Raw genomic sequence first — 18,856 nt, 5'->3', positions numbered from 1 at the left:
ATTTTGATATGGGCTATTGAAATGGAGATGAATGGTGAAAATGAATTTCAAAAGTCAGGGCAACAAGGACAAAAAAATTAGAGTAGAAAACGTAGGGGAGAGACAGAGCAGTTGTAGGGTCTCACCCAACTCGTGGAGCTGAAGCCAGATTTTGGCTCAAGGCTTTGGGTAGTCCAAGAGGAAAAATGGCCGTGAAGCAGAAAGCTCTAGGCCACGAACCCTGAGAACAGATTTATCACTTCCTAGTCTTGTGCCTGTGGGCGAGTCACTTCTGTGAGCCTCAATTTCCTCATCTATCTTAGGCTAAGGGATAGTAAAAGGATTCAGTGGTACATGAAACACTGTGTACCTCACTGACTTTAAAACATTGTTGTCACCATTATAACTGCATATTGAGTGATGCTGTGCGGAATTCCTGGACCAGGATTCCAGCGTTGGCTCTTCTACTATAAAGCAGCGTCTTTGGGCAAACGTGTGACTTTTCTTAACCTCAGCTGTGTCATGGGTAAAAGGCCTGCTTTGGCTTGGACAGGCAGTGTGCCTCCTTCTAATTCAGGCACTCAGTGATTCTGTCCTAGCTCGCTTTTCCATTGCAAGCGTCCAGAAATCGTAACCACACAGCTAGTCAGAACCCAGATACACTTAAGCACGCATATGCTTGGAAAGATGTCCGGTCATTCAGCTCGGGCCTTGACGCTTGATAGGAAAGAGAAAATCTCATAGAACAGTGAGTGTGGCATTTTCATTACTGTCACAGATGATAGGGTTCACTGCTTGGCCAATCGCAAGAATCGTCCAAAAATCTAATGTTAACAAAATTAGATAGTGTCATTTCAGCCAGTTTCGGAAGGCAGTTCTAAAAAGGAATGCCTTCTATGTGTATAAACGAGCTACTCCCACTCAGGCCATGTGATCTCCACAGTGGGGGCATCTCTATTAGCTCTAAGTCACGGGGTTTCAGTGAAGAGTAATGAATAAAAAATGAAATGCTGGGAGAATGAGAGCCACGCATAAATAAGCAGGCATCTTTTGAAAACAAGTGTCTCTCTTGCAATGGACTTGCATGCCGGCTACAAATAAAGGGGAAGTTTCAGTTCCTTGAGGACAGGAAATGGGTCCAAACCATTCACACACTTCTCATGATGCTAGCGTAGCATCTAGTGCATGGAGACATTTGGGAGAAGTCACAGAGATTGAAATGAACAGAACAAAGACCCCTCAGCCACTGTCGTGTCTCAGAGCATGGTTTCGCAACCTAGGCTTTATTGATATTTGGGGCCAAATAATTCTTTGTTGTGGGGTGTGCACTGTACTTGTAGAATGTTGACCAAAGTACCTGCCCCCTGCCCATGAGATGCCAGAAGCACACATCCTCTCTCCCTTGTCCTGAGAGTCAAAAATGACCCCAGATTTTGCCAGATGCCCCCTAGGATTTCAGCTGCCCCAAATTTAGAACCACTCTTTCAGATTATACAGATATCCTAGAAAAAACTTCTAAAGGCTAAAACACTTGCATAAATGAACCCCTAATTATACTTCTGATTGATTTCTTCTCATAGGTAGGACCAGTACAACCTCTCTCAGATTGGCAGCTCAGCCCAGGTTCTCAGCCTTCAGAAAGCAATAAGCCACTTCAAACCCAATTTGAAATCCGGTTACATTAACATTTATTCAACAGCTGTCAAGCACTGAGGGGTTCTCATACTGCTTATCTCACTTAAACCCACTAGTATGAGTCCGTTCCATAATCATCTCACAAAACAAAACAGACTTCCTTTTATCCATGAGCGTCACCTTCAGAATGTTTTGAGTGGAGAATCAGTCAGAGCAAAGGCCAATGTCAAGTAGAAATAGAGCTCACAGCTGGCTGGACAGTGTAGAAAGAGCTCTGTTAAATCTCAGCACACCTGTTCCATGGCTCTGTTGGCCCTGAAAAAGCCCCTTCACCTCTCAGAGATGCAGTTTCTTCATCAGGAAAAAATAGGTCCAACACCATTTTGCCATATTTGCATTAGAGAATGCAGTGAATACAAAATGCCAAGCAAATAGCATCGTTCATCTAAATATAGACCCATCAAGGCAAAGGGTACTCACCAAGTTTGATAATCACTTGCTGTCTGATAAGCAGCCAGATTTTGGAAATTCTGGGCAATGATGGCGGGGGAGGGGGCCTTATCCGTGCCATTCGAAATTTAGCTACTAAATCAAGCCTCACCACCTCCTCATTTGGGGCTGAGCCAGTGACTGGCATTTTCAGAGCCAAATTAGAAATTATTGAACGAAGAATAGCTTCAAATGGCATATTTGTTATAACCTCTGGACCAAATGAGAGGAGGAACATGTGGGAAGGCTAGGACAGAAGACTCATGTCCTTATGGAGTGAGGCATAAAGCTGCCAGCGGCTCCCTCCCATTTTCCCACATCACAGAGACACTCTTCATTCAACACGTGTTCAAGGCATGCCTACCATGTGTAAGGATACGGGGCCTGCCTCAACCAGTCACCAGCTACAGGGCCTCAAGCAATTTCATGACCTCACTTCCCTGAGCTGTGAAACTGAAATCACTCTTACCTCAAAGAGGCTTTATGCGGGTCAGAGATACCATCCGTAAAATGTCTGATGGCAACTGAAGGTGCTCAAAACGTGCATCCCCATCCTCTGATCTGTTGATTCAAATATTTATACGAATAGAGTTTCTGAGCCCATCAGTCTGGGGCGGGGGTCCAAGACGGCATCTGTAACAAGTTCCCAGAGGTGCTCGTGCTGCTGATCCAAGGGCCATTCCTAGAGAACCACCACCTGCCCCAACCGTATGCACCCACTCCTTCCCGTCAAGTGTCTGACAGGACGAGATCAATATGTACAGAGGAGATGTTCGGGATAGAAAGCAGAGTGCCGGACTTGACTTGATCATAACCAGATCCCCGAGGTCTTGGTGGGAGGTACTCAGGCACAGCCAGACACCTAACGATGTTCCCTCTTTGTGCCTGGTCTCTGTGTAGCTCCAACCCCAGCCCCTCGACAGAGTTCTCCGTCCAAATCATCTGCGTCCCATGCCAGCGATCCCACCACGGATGACATCTTTGAAGAGGGCTTTGAAAGTCCCAGCAAGAGCGAAGGGCAAGAAGCTGTAAGTGGCTGGTCTGTTCTTTCTGGGTCTGCTTTTCCTTAAAATTAAAACTGCTGTATATGAAATGGACAGTGGCCCAAGAAATCCACATAGGAAAGAATGCTGGCTCAGAGTCTCAGGTTCTAAATGGGGCCCTAGGGGGCGTTTTCTTTGATGATCAAATGAGCAGCTGAAAAGCGTTGTCCTTTCGTGAGTCGCTCAGCACGGCCCTGCATGGGTGGGTGTGGCGTCCTCCAACGGCTGTTGCTGCCTCCTTTTAAAATAACTGATTATATGTATGCATGAATTTATGCCCAGCTGTCTTCTGCTTTCCGTTGTTGAAAAGACCAAAAAAAAAAAAAGTGTTATCTTCTTGTGTTCTAGCCTGATGGATCACAGGCCTCATCCAACAGTGATCCATTTGGGGAGCCCAGTGGGGAGCCCAGTGGTGATAATATAAGTCCGCAGGCCGGTAGCTAGATAGCACAGGTCTGGGTAGGTATCTGTTCTTTTTATCTACTTCACCCGTAAGCTCTCTGCTTTCCCTTGGCTTGTCCCTCCATTTCCGAAGTCACCTCCCCGATGTCCGCTCCATCTCTCCTTGCCTGAGCCCATCCCTGATGTTCACACCGTCTCTCCTTGCCTGCTGTTTGCCATCTTGTGTTTCCTCATGGATGCATGACCTTTGACATACACTGCTAGGTAGGGGTAGGGGTGAGGAGTGGGACATGGTCATAATCTTTTCTTAATGATACGTGCTGAGTGGATGGTGGTGATAGAATGAGGCACGGTCCCCATTCCTCAACATGGATTCAGTTTCAGAAAGCATCAGCCTTCCAAGATGGACACGGTCCCCCCACCCCGATTCCTTTCTCACTGGGGGGTTGATCCAGATGCTTTCATCTTTTACACAAAGCGTCACCGCATTTGCCTACCCTCCGCAGATCTAAAGAGGTCACCAACCAAACATCCCAAGAAACAAAACCAAGCAGTGCTTGAAATTAGATGGCTAGAGATGTACGATCACGGTAGCCCAGGCACCCCCTCACCCTTCCTAACGTAAAAGTGAAATTCAGAGCTCAAAGATGCGTAGCATTTGCTTGAGGCTCTGCTGTTTGCACCTGTGCTGCAATGTACGGCTCACCACCGAACCACTTCATATCCCATCAGCAGCTACTTTGAAAGAAGTGTACTCACATACACTAGAAGTGGCTTTTGGCACTCGAATTTCAATACCTCTGATTTGATCAAAAGAGGAGCTGATGAAGCAAATCTTCTTGGGAGACAGAAGTACACCTCGTTCCCCAGGCATGATTCTGGAGGTCACTCCTTGACAAATGTGTTCAATTTTCAGATACTTTCCTAGTTTTCCATAAATGCGTAGGACTGCAAAGCTCTACCCACAGAGCTCCCCTTCTTTAGTCCTGAACAGCATGGTCAGAGAGAGCCATTAAAATGGTAAATAGTTTTCACCATTCATAAATGGATTCTGAGTCTGCCTCGAAATCATTCTCAGTTCACATGGAAGTTATTTTGACAGTTCCTGAAAGCTAATACAGTGTTTGGAAAGTGTATTTTGCTAATAGATTTTATGATTAAAGAACTTAACATACTGTATATTTTGCCACGTTTTCTATCAGTATAACAGCATATAATAACACATCACACCATGCAAAGCCACGTACAACCCCTTTAAAAATTCTGTCTTACAAAGCTATTTGGGAAGCTGGTGAATTAAAGACAAAGTCGATGTTCCAGAAAAGAGAAGAGCTGGGGATTATGGGTGGATGCCTTAAAAAGATTCCCCAAGAGGTTTTCTACCCCTTGTGTATGTTTTATTTCACATGCTCAACCTTGTCTTGAAAAATTTGATGAATGAACTAGAGGTGACAAGAGCCATTCATCAGTATAACGGCTAACATCATCCTAAAATTGAAGTTCTTCTAGAAAACAAAGATGACTTACACCATTTGCAGATCAATGTATCAAACCCTTGTCTTCATGCGCCTGTTCAGCTGGAGACAAACAAGCCCAACTCTTTCTTGGGGCCTCAGGCTGTCCTGTGGCAGAGTTGTAAATGGACGGACCATGGGGCAGTAGGAAGAGCTCGGAATTTGGAACTTGGATCCAAACTCCAGTTTGCCCAGGAAATCTTGGGCAAGAACCATAATTTCTTTTGAGTCTTGGTTTCTTCACCTTCTAGAAGAGGCTTGTATCATCTGCTAGGTTAGCAGAGATAGTGATTCAGTCTCTAGGAGGGAGACAGACACTCAGCCCTCAGCTCAAAACTCAGCTTAAAAATCTGGGCACTGGAGGGAAACTGAGTTTAGAATTGTAAACCCTAATGAGATTTCATAGTAATTGTCTATCTTATTTTTGAAAATAAGGATAAAAACAGTGTCCTCCTCAGAGGGTTATTGTTTGGACAGAATGAGGTGAGCACAACATCTGGCACATAGAAAGCGCGCAACAGATCTTAGCTGTCATCAGCCCTAGCATCACCGTCATCATCCTACATGCTCAATACATGTTCCCCAGTACCTTAGATTTTATATATTTTGCCTTGATATGGAATGCATTATACCATCAGGACCCAGGCCATTGGCTGGGAGGTTTTGCTCTGTATTTCCTATCCTCAGATAATTAATTTGCAATATGCCTCCGGATAGAGATGGCATCTCCATGTAGAAGTGCCAGAAAGCTGCTGGATTTTATCTGGAGGTCGTTTTCAATATGCCTTAAAACAGTTTCAGAGGGGGAAAAAAAAAAAAGTAGGAAAAGAAAATTTTGACAGCTAAGCTCTCTAATCAGAATGATCCCCATGAGGGTCTCACAGAACCCCCTCTCCGTTCCAAAAAATGACCAGTCTCCAGTTGACTTATAAGTCACAGTCAATAGCTCCCACCCCAAAAAGGCTGGACTGTAATCTACAATGAAACAGTTTTCTCCCTTTGAACACTTAGCTTAGCAGTATCATGATTGCCTCTCAAGAATCCCAGGCCAACAGGCTGATGCCAGCCTTGCAGACATATCCCCAAAGACCCCCGCACCCATCTACCCACCCCAAGGGAAGTCCAAATGAGCCTTCCTGGGCCCTTCTATCCCTAGCAACCCAAGTCACGTTTGACGCTCCCGCCTCTGTCACATTCACTCATCCACCCAACGGGGAATCTCCTGACTGCAATCCCTTAGTGCCTTTCCAGACATTTGAAGAAGGGATACCATGCAGGGAAAGCCACATCCGTGGCTCTCTTTTCCCCTTTGTCTTCATACAGCTGGAAAGCAGGAGTCTTGTTCTTATCACCCTTGCATTTTATCCCAGCTGCTTTTTATTAGAAATACCCACACAATGCTTAGTAGGTAGGGGGGACATCTATTGATAAGTGAAAGTCATCTCGCACCACAGCAAGAGGAAACAAACAGACTCTGTCTTCACCGGTGGAAGCTTCAGGACCAATCTCATACAGCATTTCTGTTTTCGCAATAAAGGGAAATATCTTCAATTATTTTGTTTTCTCCCCCCTACCCTCCCGTCTGGGAGAATCACATGTCTTTGAAAGACTGGGTCAACAGGGGCAGGAAAAAAGAACCAAAATAATATTGTAATGACTGGTGTGGGAATGGCAGGTAATTTATACTCCACTGACGTGTTGCTGGAGCAATTTTAAGGGCGAAATGTTAGCTTTTGAGGAGATGAAAGAAAAATGAAAACATTTATTTGGTTAAATGGCTAAGTAAATAAACTGCCTATCAGACTTGCCCAGCTGTCAAGTCAAAGTAGCATCTATAACAATGGGGAATTGTTTGGTCTGTCTCCCTTAGTAACAATGGATATTGCCATAAATAATATGGCGCTGTCATGTTTTTAATACCGATCTTCGTAGCGGGAACCCAAGACATGGGAAATATTACCTGATGGATTTCTGGTGTTCGAGGGAAAAGAAGGCTGAACTTCAAATGCCTTAGGAGGAAGAATCTACAAAAACAAAAACAAAATCTCTTTAAAAAGAGAGAGAAAAAATGCGTGGAGTCGGCGATTTAGGTCTGGATTATGGTTTTAAAGCAGGTGACCTTAAGCAAGCATGTAACCCCTTTATACCCTGGTCCCTCACATGGATGCATGTGGATAATTAATTATAACAGCTCCTTCCCCAGGCTGTTCCAGAATCAGAAATCATGAATATGAAAGTGCTTTATAAGCTTTGAAAGCAGAATACATGTATTTGGAATTATTGTTGCTATTTCGGTTTTAAATAGAATGAAGGAACAGAGCCTTAAATCAGAGAACCACAAATACAACAAACAAACAAACCAAAAAAAAAAAAAAAAGAAAGAAAGAAAGAAAATAATCTGTCCGTCTCTTGGACATAGTGCTCAGAGCCAAGTCCAAACCAAAGTGTTGGGATTCATGCAGTCAGGGGATAGGAAGGGCCCAGGTGAGGGCCTGGTCAGCCAGGACGGAGAGATGGGGCCTTGGTGCCCAGAAATATTTAAAAGATGAAATCAAGAGAAGGTTAAGTCTGAAGGAAAATGGGAAGTGAGGATGAGGACATAACCTAGGATGAATCCCACATTCCTGATCTGGGAATCTAGGGGGTGCCGAGTCACTGTGCTAAACAGCAGGACGGCATGCTTGACCAGAGAGAGAGCAGTTTACTTCCGACCTCCAGCTGCACTTGAGATGCCCATGAGACACCCAAGTAGCAATGCAGAGGGTTGCTGGAGTTTATCTGGAGGTCAAAGGAGAAAACCAGATGGGGCACAGCAAGCTTTCAATATGGTTTTAAGCCACTAGTGGAGTGGGCACAAGCAGGATATGCTGATCATTTCACCCAGAGATCAGCAGACTCTTTGTAACTATCTATGCCTTGTGGGCCAGGTCTCCGTTGCAATGAATCTACTCCACCATGAGAGAAAGAAAGCAGGAAAAGATAGTGCATGAAGGAATGGATGTGGCTCAGTTCCAGTAATACTTAAAATACTTTATTGAATTAATTATTAAAAACAAAAAGCCACCAAAATTAGCTGACCTCTGATTTAGATCCCACTCGCTGTTTCTAGAATCACTCTGCAGAAGGCAATCACCATGCCCTTCATTTACTACCACTAACAAAGTAGATCTTAAAATTCCTAGCATGTTTATAACACTTTTGATAAACATCACCTAATTGAATCCTCCAGGGAACCCACTTAAGTATTTTTATCATTCCCATTTCACAGATAGGACAGGTGAGGTGAAGAGGTCAATGGCTTAGAAATCCTAAGATTCACTCATCATGGGGCTAGGATTTGAATCTGCACCCAGATTAAATAACTCAAGAGCTCTCATCCAGACCAGAATACGGGAGTTTTAGCAGCTTCGCTTCGACTTAACAGCTCTGTGACTTGAGGCAGATGGCTTCATTTCCAGCCTTTGGTCTTCTCTTCTGTAAAGCAATTCCCATATGCCCTCCCGGCTGACATTCTCCGGTCTCCTAACCTGCCTGGGTCACCGGCTCAGAGCATGAAAGACCCAATCCACAAACAAGACCTTCTGCAGCACCCCTCCCCCCAGCTTTCCTTATTCCAACAAAGGACAGGACAGAGGACCCTTCAATATGCTGACTTGATTTGGGTTCCTAGGCATTATTGGCCTGAGACCAAGGGCCGACTCCTGACGACCAGGAGTTTAGTTTAGACAATACCCTTGCTTATAGCAGAGAACTGGCGTCGGCAACCTCAATGTCTCATCTGCTGTGTGACAGGGTCAAGAAAGATGATGCGTGTGTTCAAAGCAGGTGATCAGTGTCCGTCATTGTTGGAGAAATGCAGAATTGATCAGAACATATGCAGGACACACCCCCTCCCGCCCTGAGACTCAGATTCTGCTTCTCTGGTTTCACCAAGTGGGTTTCAGCACCCCGAGACCTCAGGAAGCAGGTGCACTTGGCAGCAGTGTCAGCACTGCCTTTAAATTCATCCTGTGTTTGAAAGACTTTCCTATCCTCAAAGGCCGACCTTCAGGGCGAAAGTGATCAGAGAGTGTTGTGGGTTTTTGCTTTTCCTTTTTATCCAAAGACTCCCAGCACTTGTTAAAATCTTTTATGCCATTTGAGCTCATTTATTACTTGTCACAACCCCTCAAGGTAGATATTACAAGCCCCATTTTAGCGATTAAGAAACTGAGGCCCAGATAAAATTTTTGCCTAAGTTCATGCAGTTAGAAGTTAGGATTGCTGGGCTCTTCCCGCCTCTGAGACCGCAGTGTTTTTTGATGACTATCTTCATGTCTTCAGGTGAAACTTTATAAGTTCTTTATTTCAGCCTCATGTCCGCTCTCTGGCTGTACACTGGCTTTTATGTTTGTGAGGACAGGACATGTAAAAGCCCACGGAACCGGGCCCCGATGTTGGGGCTCGTGATTGCCTGGGCAGGGTGTTGCTGAGGGACTCGAGCTTTGGCTCCCGTGTGGCTCCAGTTGGAACCCTGGCTTGGCTAGATGTTGCTCTGCCCCCCAAGCTTAGACGGGCTCGCTCGGCAAGCAGGTTGCATGGCGCCCTTTGCTCTCACATCGGAGACCACCTTTCTCAGCATGCCACGGCTTCTCTCCGCTGAACATTTTTTCACGGGACGTATCTTTGATAGCTGTGGCCCAGGTTTCCCAAAACACACATAATAAAATTGAAAGGGGTGCAGAGGGCTAAGCTTAATTTAGGTGCCTTTAAAGGGGGGGCTCATTATAAGACAGGATAGGAAAGTATTTGCTTCTGCCCATCAACCCAAAAAGGTGGGGCCACCTGGATGGGGGAGGTGAGGAAGCACAGAAGTAGGAGACCCTACCCTGGGCTGCTGCCTCCCCACCACCCCGTTTCTGATGCAACTTTAAGAAAAACAGCTCTCAAGTCTGGGGCCTCACTTTCTTCCTGCAGGGAAGAAGGGTCAGGCTGAGGGCCCTTCTCGCTTTGATGTTCTACAAGAGGGAGCACGTGGTAGTGGAGAGGACAGTGGGCTTAAGGACACCTGGATACGTTTCCCTGAAACTCTAGGCAAGGACAAATCTAATCTGTAGTGGTCAAAAGCAGATCAGCGGTTGCTGGTGCCAGAGGGAGATATTGTCTAAGAAGGACATAGGGAAGGTTCTGGAAGTTCTATAACTTGAGTGTGGTGAGGAGGACCACACAGTGTATATGCTTGTCAAAACTCATCAAACTGTACACTTAAAATGAGAACGTTGTGTTGTATGCAAATCATACCTCAATGAAACTGATTTTAAAATGAGAATAGGAGAAGTCCTAGAAATGGAAGAAATAGAAATCAGAGTTTCCCCGGGGGTTGGGGCTGTGGGGGAATGGGGAGATACTGCTTAATGAGTACAGTCTGGGTGATGAAAGTGTTGTCCAACATTGCAAACATAATTAACGGCACTGGATTGGACACTTAAAATGATTAAAATGGCAAATGCTATGCCGTTTATATTATACTGCAATAAAAAAGAAAGCTAAAAAAAAAACAAAACAAAAAAACCTGGTTACATCCAGCTCTGCACTGTGCAGGCTGAGTGATCTTGGGCAAGTCACCAAGCTTGGAAGAGGCCTGCTTCTTTGCTCTAAGGAGAGATAGGAATATCCAGTGTACAGTTTCTGTGTGACACCCAAGTGAGAGCGTGCATGTGAGATAAGAATGACCTGACAGACTGCCAGTTCTTCTGTAAATAGAAGCTTTTATTACCCTAATTCTGTGATTCTACACGGCTCCTGTACGTGAGACCATAATTCACACTGGAAATACCCTGCAAACATGTGGAAGTCTCTTATCCACAGAGCGGTGTGATAAGTTTCTCTAGATTAACTCCACATTCTTTCTGCACTATGTCCCTGGGTACCCCAGAGCCATTATTACACTTCCTAACAGAGCCCAGGGACAGGAGCTCTTAGGTGCTATGAAGGAGAAGCCCCATTTAGGGGATCATCAGGCCTGAAACCATCTTCTGCAAAGGAAGGATAAAACCACATACCCATTATGGACACTGGGGAGGGTATGTGCTATGGCGAGTGCTGTGAAGTGTGTAAGCCTGATGGTTCACAGACCTGTACCCCTGGGGTTCATAATACATTAAATGTTAATAAAAATAATTTTTAAAAAAGCTATTAAAATTTAAACAAACAAGAAAAACATATACCCAGGCGAAAAGGAACTCACCTTTCTGTAGCAGGCTCTGGGCTTGATAATAGATATATTTTTTCTTCTTCAATCCTTACCACAGCTCTGAAAGAGAGGATAGCCTGATTTTACTAGGGAAGAATCTGGAACGTAGAGGAGTTAAGTAACAGAGTCCCTGGGTCCTAGACTCCTTCAGTGCCCTGTATAGACCTCTGTCTGCACTGCATCATCTGATCTTCTAGTGCGTTCCACACAGTGAGCTCCACCATGCCTCAGTTCTGAGTGAGACAGAGTGGCCCACATCACCTGCAGAGTCCAGGAAGCCTTTATGTAGGAGCGGGGTCTGAAAGTTGAACTCCTGTCGCAGTACAAAGGGAGTCCCCGAAGGCACAAGGAACTGCCTGAACAGAGTCTCAGAGCCAGGGAATTCCTGTCATGTGAGGTGACCGGAAGGTGGGGCATAGGAGAGAGAAAGTAAGTGGATGATGCTGGCCATGTTGGAAAGTACACCTGCTGTGTACCATCCCAAGGGGGTTGTATTTTCCTTGGGGTAATAAGAAGTCAGGATGGTTGTTTTTGAGAAGGAGAATGGCATGACCAAATCCATTTCAAAAAAATCATTCTGCCAGAGGCATAAAGACATTGAAGAAAAAAAGAAGAAAAAGAAAACATAATTTAGGTGACTGAAGGTTGAGCTTTGATTCACACTCTAGAAGGGACATTTATTAGCTCTAATGGACGATGAGATGAATGTGCCCAGCTAAGGAGATTTGACTTTACTCTGTGGGTGATGGTGAGCCTCTGAAGGATTTGAAGGAGGCCAGAGATGTGGTCAAAGCTGCCAGAAGAAAACAAAAATATCAACAGGATGCTGTGTTAATGTATGATTCCACTTAGGCTTTTGGAATATTGAAAATAGCCTGAAGAACCCATCACGACCTTGCCAGAAGCCAGGTCGGAGATTTCTGGATCCAATGATTTCTTACTCCCCTCCAGCTCTGACAGTCTAAGATTCTATAACAGGGAAGGTAAAGCTATTGCCAAAACGTATAATGCATCACGGTGTCAGACTTTGGGATTATCTGCTGCTTGGGGTTTTCCACACCACTGCTCCCCTTCATTAGTGGGGATAATTGAGAGTTGACTACAGTCCTTACTGCTGTTGTGATGGGTATTTGAAGCTGAATTCCGGCAAGCAGGAGATGTGTGAATATTTATCTCAGCTGCAGAAAGTTAATGCAGTGTGGCATTAATTACCCTGTCTGAGCCTGCTGTCTTCTTCTGTTTTTAGGTGTCATTCTCAGTTGAATAAATTAGTTTCCAGAATTAGAAGAGAGCAAACTGTAGGGTGAGATCAAGGCAGCCTGACTTCTTAGGGTATCCAAAAAGAAGAGTGGGCTGAGCAGTTCTACCCAAGGAAGATAAAGATACATCCTCTAGCCTGGCGCAGGCAGACCACATTTCTGTTCCCCTGAACTTGTCCTTGACATCACTACTCTACCTTGGCTCCACCCACAGCCCCACCTGCAGAACACAAACACACAGTATCACGGTGGGCATTGGCCTTGAAACAGGGGTTTGAAACATTTCAAGGCATTGGCAGGGTCAAGTGTATAATAACTTGCTATAGATTTTGCTAGATTAGATTTTGAGAGAAAAAAGGCAAACTGCAGTGTATTTAGGACCAAGTGATCAGAACAGTGAAGAAAGCAGAAACTATCATAGTCATTTGTGAATCCAACCAAACTTCATTGAGCACCTACTATGCTAGGGCAACATATGTGGACAAGCAGAAGGGCCTGCCAAGCAGCAAGGCAGAGGTGGGATATGGAATAATGGGCTTCCATATTTTCTGTGATCCGGCATTTGGGCGAAGGATTACATATACTTTTTACATTCCCAAGAGTAGTATGAAGTGTCACGGGTGGAAAACTTGGAGGAACAGACCAGTGTTCTCGGTAGTCTGTTCTGTTACAGAATAGGGGGCCTCAAAGGGTAGGAAGATGCTTTTCCCTGGAAGAATCGTCATGATGTGGTCCAGGAGAGGTCATCTTGGATTGGATGGCAGGAGTCTTGGATTCTATCCATGACATGGTTTCTAAGTAACCATGGGATTTTGGGGGAAAAAAAAAAAATCCCAAAATATTGAATTATACCTTTAGCATGAAAAAAAAAAAAGAAAGAAAGAAAGTATAACCAGTAGAGTTGTTGACATTATTGCTCTTAAATATAAGTTTTGCTTTGGATACAGTAGTGAAACTCATACTAGCTACAGTGCAAGTTGATATTGAATGCTGAGTAATATGTATAATGTTAGTAACTCCTGTCTTTTCCAATTTTATTACAAAATAGAACCTTAAACCTGTGGTACCCATCTGGAGGACACAAAGCTGGTCACTTCTATTACAGACAAGCCAGTTTGGGAAAGTTGGTTGATAAATTCAATTTTTATATCTGTAGGAACTATAACCTTTTCATACTGCAGTCCATCCCTAGGTCCAACTTCCACTATTTTAACACACTCAGGGAGTCCAGATAACTGGGATGTTTCCTGCGCAGGGTCGAGCGCCCCAGCCACTGAATCCAGTGGCTCTAGAGAAACAGAAACTCCTTTCTCTAGGCTTCAGATTCTTCATCTGTAAAAGGATGGATCTGGACAAAATTCTCTCCTAGTCCATTTCTACTTTAGGGTAAAAGCAAGCAGTATGATCTATGAAGTGCAGCAGATGACCTTGCGATCACACCCCTTCTCTGACCTTCAATTGTTATCTGCAAAATGAGACGGATAGAATGAAAGCCACTCCCAGCACCATTAGGCAGATGAAATAAGACACAAGGGTGCTTTGTGAACTCCGAAGCACTCTGCAACACTACAGTCCGAATGATTGGTCTTTCCTTTTATGTGACAGTTGTTATAATAGACTGGAAAAAGCACTGGGCCCCACTTTCGGATCTCATGTCCCAAACTCACCAGCCGTAGGACCATGAAAAAATTACTTAACTTCTCTCTATGTGATTTCCCATTTGCAAAGGAGATAAAGCATCTGTTTGCTCTAACTGCTGTGAGGAGTTAAAAAGATAATGTACTTGAAGATAGCTAGCATGGTGCCAGATACATGGTCAGGGCTCCCAGAATCTCAGTTCAATCTGATGGTTCAAGAAAATAAGCAGATAGAAAGGCTCTATACCCATATGGCAAGACGCAGGCCAATAGAGAAGCATGACAGAATGAAGATGTTACCGTGTCCATTTAATTCTGGCACAAATATCCAAGAGTGACAGCAACAGGTCGGTTTGAAAGAAGGGCCTATGTATGCTTAAGACCAGAGCCCTGATCTGATCTGCTTGGACAGCACATCTTGGACCATTTCAACATGAAGAAGTCTGAAGTAGTTCTAGCAGGGCTGAACACCATTTCCCATCTCCCTTTGGACTGAGGATTTGCTTTATTCTGTACTGGTGAAAATCCTGGTGTCTGTCTCAGGACAGCCAGTTCCACAGGTACAAGCAAATGATGGGCCAACCCTGAAGTGGGAGATTGGTTGGAAACCAGTCCCGGAAGCTCTTAACTAAGAGCTAACATCCTAATTGCTGTTTCTCTCACTCCAGAGTGTGCCCCGTCCTCACTGCTTGTGGAAACCAAAGAGCCGTTTGAAATAGAATTTCTGCGGTTTCAAGTAGACATTCATAAAGCTATGTTGGAGAAATGTGCACTTGACTCAGGATGATGGTTACCATTTTCTGAAGACCTCTTACCGCCAAGCACTGTGCTAGATGCTTTACATGTATTATCTCTAATTCTCCCAAGAACCCCATAGGAAGAACAGTATTTTCCCATTTAATGGTTGGGAAAACTGAGGCCTAGAAAGGCCAAGTATCCTACCCACACTGCTTGCCCAGTTCTCTCGGGTATACCATGCTTTTTTCCCTCTCACTGGGAAACCAGTCTCAGTTTGAAAACCAAAGCCAAACTGGGTGAGTAGTTATTCTTGATGATTAAAACAAGTTGCCAGAACGACATGCATCATGATCAAATAATCCGAAAATTAACTAAGGTCATCCATCATAAACTGTCATCTTTCTGTTCTTATCCCAAACCCTCCTTCCCTCACTGTCTCAGAAAATCCTATCTGGAAAAGAGCGGGTCTCACTTTGTCCCTCTGTCCCCAGGAGCTGGAGCCTCTCTATGCGCAGATCAACAGACCTAAGAAGTAGCATCGAGGTGAGCTCACGGCCGGTGCTTCAAGACTGGCATGGACATCAGCATCGCGACAGGCTCTCTTGTATTCTTCCACCTCACCTCATCTCACAACAAAATTCATGATTGCCCAACGGGACTCATTTGGAAGAGGGAACTAAGAGTTTTTGGCAACCAATGGCAGATAACTATGGCAGCACAAAAAAAAAAAAATCAGAAAAGTATAAAAAAATTATACCCAACATTCAATCGCAAATCAAGCAAATCACGCTTAGCCGACAAATATTCTGAGCTCTTTTAGTGTGGGTTTAAGATGACCCAGTACGCAAAATCATAATTCTCTTTTTATTTCTTGACCTGTTGACCGCTGTAAAGACATCAAGTGTGGAGTGACAGGCCTCAGAGAGTGACAGCAGGGTTGGCACTGACTTCTTTGAGACAAAAGCAAGAGGTCCTCCATGACTACAGTCTCCTCATCCATATGCCTGTCGACATATGACGATGTCTTTTCATCACTCCACAGGGCCTGGTCTGCCATCTTTCCCCCTCTCCTTTGTCATGTTTGAAAATTAATGGGTGTAAAAATTTTTGTATTGCTTTTGACTTTTTTTAGTTACAGTGAGGAAATCTAACTGGAAAAGAAAAGCCTCATCTGAAATGAATTTACTTGAAAATCACAAGACAAATAAGTGGTTATTTATGATCAAGAATGTTGCCAAAACAACCCTTTAGCTATTCTGCATCCTGGCGAAGAGAGACAGCTTTCGGCTGGAACCTTCATTCTGTGAGTAGGAAAGGACATTGGATCCCATTGATGAGAAGGATGGAAAATGCATCTGATTTTCTCAGAAGCTCAAACTCTAAGTACCATAAAATGATATTTTTTATTTTTCCGATATCTTGCTGCTGTGATGCTATGCAGACAAGTGTCTTCTTCACGTGCCATTTTCAAAGAAAAGTCATTTGCCAAATACTTCTGGTACAATCCTGGTAATGTGGTTTTGGATCTTAAAACCGACCTGCTAGTGGAATGATGGTGACATGAATATTCAGAATAACAAACTGATTCCGGGATCACAATGGTTCATCTCTATCTCTTTTTGTACATCAGAAAATTCAAATGGGATTTTTATTTTATAACTTGAAAGAAAGAAAAAAAAAACCTTACCATTAAACTCTTTAAATATTTAAGGGAAATGGCTTTAAGGAGTTCTAATGAAAAAAAAAAATTGCCAGTTTTTTTTTTTTTTTGTAAATATAAATGTTAATGAAAATGCTTTTTAATAATGCCATTACACTGTAGAGAAGGTAGCAGATTGAGTGCAGGACGTGACAAACTTGATGGATGGGGCTCCCTCTCCAGATGTTGCTGTGGAGCATATGGGAGGAAGCTGGAGTTCAGGGACAGCTGGCAGAGCATGTGGCCGATCAGCAGCTAGTGAACAGGAAGGGAGCACGTGACCCCACCGTCGACTCCAGCCTTTCCACGGGAGTACCCGCCATTGGCGGAAAACAAGAAAACGCTCCCATTCTGAAGGCCTGGCCTTCAGATTCTGAAACTCCCTCCCACATCTTCACTCCCATCCACCCCACCCCCCCATAGAGATCACTGGACTGTTTGTATGTGGAACAGAAGAGTTTAAGCTTCCTTTTTTTTACACTTCTGAGACAAAAAGTGCAGTGTTCAGTTTGTATGTTTAGCACATAATTTTCATAAAGAATCTATATATTTTTGCCCTACAGAGAATTGTTCTACAGGTCACGTGTGTTTTCCTGATGTTCCTATGCAGTTCCAGTATGTCGAATTTAGTGGTTTAACACTAAGGAGAAAGCGTTAGAGGACCGTCTGACTAACTGGATTTGGGGTTACCTGTTATTACTTGGTTTTCAAATCGGGAAAGTAGCATTCTTTTGACACTGATCTGATTGACTTAAATAGGCCTGTATACTGTGGCTCTTCCTACCAATAGAAAGTAAAGTGATTGGAAAGAAGGTATACTTGTTGACAAAGAGAAAATCGAAATCAAGGTAATCATTACTGCTCGAGGCCCCAGTTGTACACCGTCAGGTCACTGGAACATGATATTTTTTTTCCAGTTAGTTCAACTGACCAAATGTCCTTAAGAATCTATGTCAATGTCATCTTAAGGTGGAAGGTCCAAGGAACCAGAAAAGTGAGAAGGGCCATTTATCCCCCACTGTAACTGTCACCTGTTGGTCCACGTGATTTCTCCAGGAATGTGCATCCATTTTATAATTAAGTCATCCTTTCACAGGAAGGGACAATGGGAGAAGTGTGATGAGAGAGTCGTCCTGAAACTGGTTCGATTCTGTTTGCTGGGGATTGGGTAGGATAGGCTGTTCCCCTGAAGGAAATGGCTTCCGCTGCTCTGCTGTCTGTGGTTCTGATTCTGACCAAGTGGTGCTATATCTTCTCCCTCACGGTGGCTGTCTGGAGTTTGTCATGCAGCATCACACCATTATACCGATTCTTCGGGTGGCTCGTAACATGTTCCGAGTGAACGCTGACTGGTGTTGCTGTTTCGGGTCCACCATCTGGAGGTAATCGCCCAGCAGAAACTGACAGCCCAGTGGACTTGTCATCATTCAGTGAATGCGACTGGACGTGTAAACTGACTCTGGACTTAACCAAGATGCCCGTGTGATGCATGAAAGTGAGGGAAATAAACTCGAGATTTTGTAACTGCCATCCTTGTGATCATTGGCAGAATTCTGAGTTTTCATGAGCGCTGTTGGGTGAGCTCAGAATCACCGTATCCTATCCCAAGAGTACAGTGGAATTCCCAAGTAAGAGCCGAGGAGCCAGTACCAAAAGGCCATGGGGAGTCTGCCCAGTTCCGGTTAGATCGATAGAAAAATCTGTGTGTGCAACTGTTAATTCCTCATCCTTCACTAGCACTAAATTTGTCACTTTAAATTTTGAAACCAGGGAAACGCCACCTGTCATTCTGTCCCCATGACCCATAGCTCTCCGATCTCCCCGTACCACAGACTTCCTTTATGATCTGTACTCATCCCAGTGTCTGCTGAGATCCCATCATGTCATGTACCGGGCACCTTCTTTTAAAAAAAAAAAATGTTTACTCTGTGGGTTTGGTTCATTTCAATTTCTGCGTTCTGACACATATTTTTTTAATAAAGATGAGAAAGAGAAAATGACTGTTTGCAGTACATTTCTAGACCTACTTTAACTTTACCTCAGATGACAGTTTGTTAACATATATGGACACATTATTTTTAACTTTATGTACAATACATTCAACAACAGTGAAATTTTTAGAAATTTTCCATTAATTTCTGTAACACACCATGTATAACTGTTAACAAATAAACATGTTTGAGAACAACAGCTTAGCCTGGTTTTATTCCACGAGTTTCCAGTGGATAC

At 44.0% G+C, this 18,856-nt stretch overlaps 1 protein-coding gene across 4 annotated transcripts in view; it reads left to right on the top strand.

Moving 5' to 3' along the window:
• The window catches only part of DAB1 (DAB adaptor protein 1), a 1,133,694-nt gene extending 1,115,067 nt beyond the window's left edge, over window positions 1–18,627 (top strand). For 3 of the 4 annotated variants that reach the window (XM_004751624.3, XM_004751628.3, XM_004751626.3), the window contains 3 exons: window positions 3,004–3,131; window positions 3,495–3,605; window positions 15,420–18,627. In XM_004751624.3, coding sequence (XP_004751681.1) covers window positions 3,004–3,131; window positions 3,495–3,590 — 224 coding nt within the window. In that variant the 3' untranslated portion in view covers window positions 3,591–3,605; window positions 15,420–18,627. The remainder of the gene's footprint in view (window positions 1–3,003; window positions 3,132–3,494; window positions 3,606–15,419) is intronic. The other variant, XM_004751627.3, reaches the window with a different exon arrangement.
• Window positions 18,628–18,856: the final 229 nt, after the last annotated feature.

The sequence above is a fragment of the Mustela putorius genome, unplaced genomic scaffold (genome assembly GCF_011764305.1).
Source record: "Mustela putorius furo isolate JIRA1106 unplaced genomic scaffold, ASM1176430v1.1 tig00003853_pilon_pilon_pilon, whole genome shotgun sequence".
NCBI classification, from domain to species: domain Eukaryota; kingdom Metazoa; phylum Chordata; class Mammalia; order Carnivora; family Mustelidae; genus Mustela; species Mustela putorius.
The sequence above is the reverse complement of the archived record's forward strand: the minus strand, read 5'-3'. Positions and strand labels throughout refer to the sequence as shown.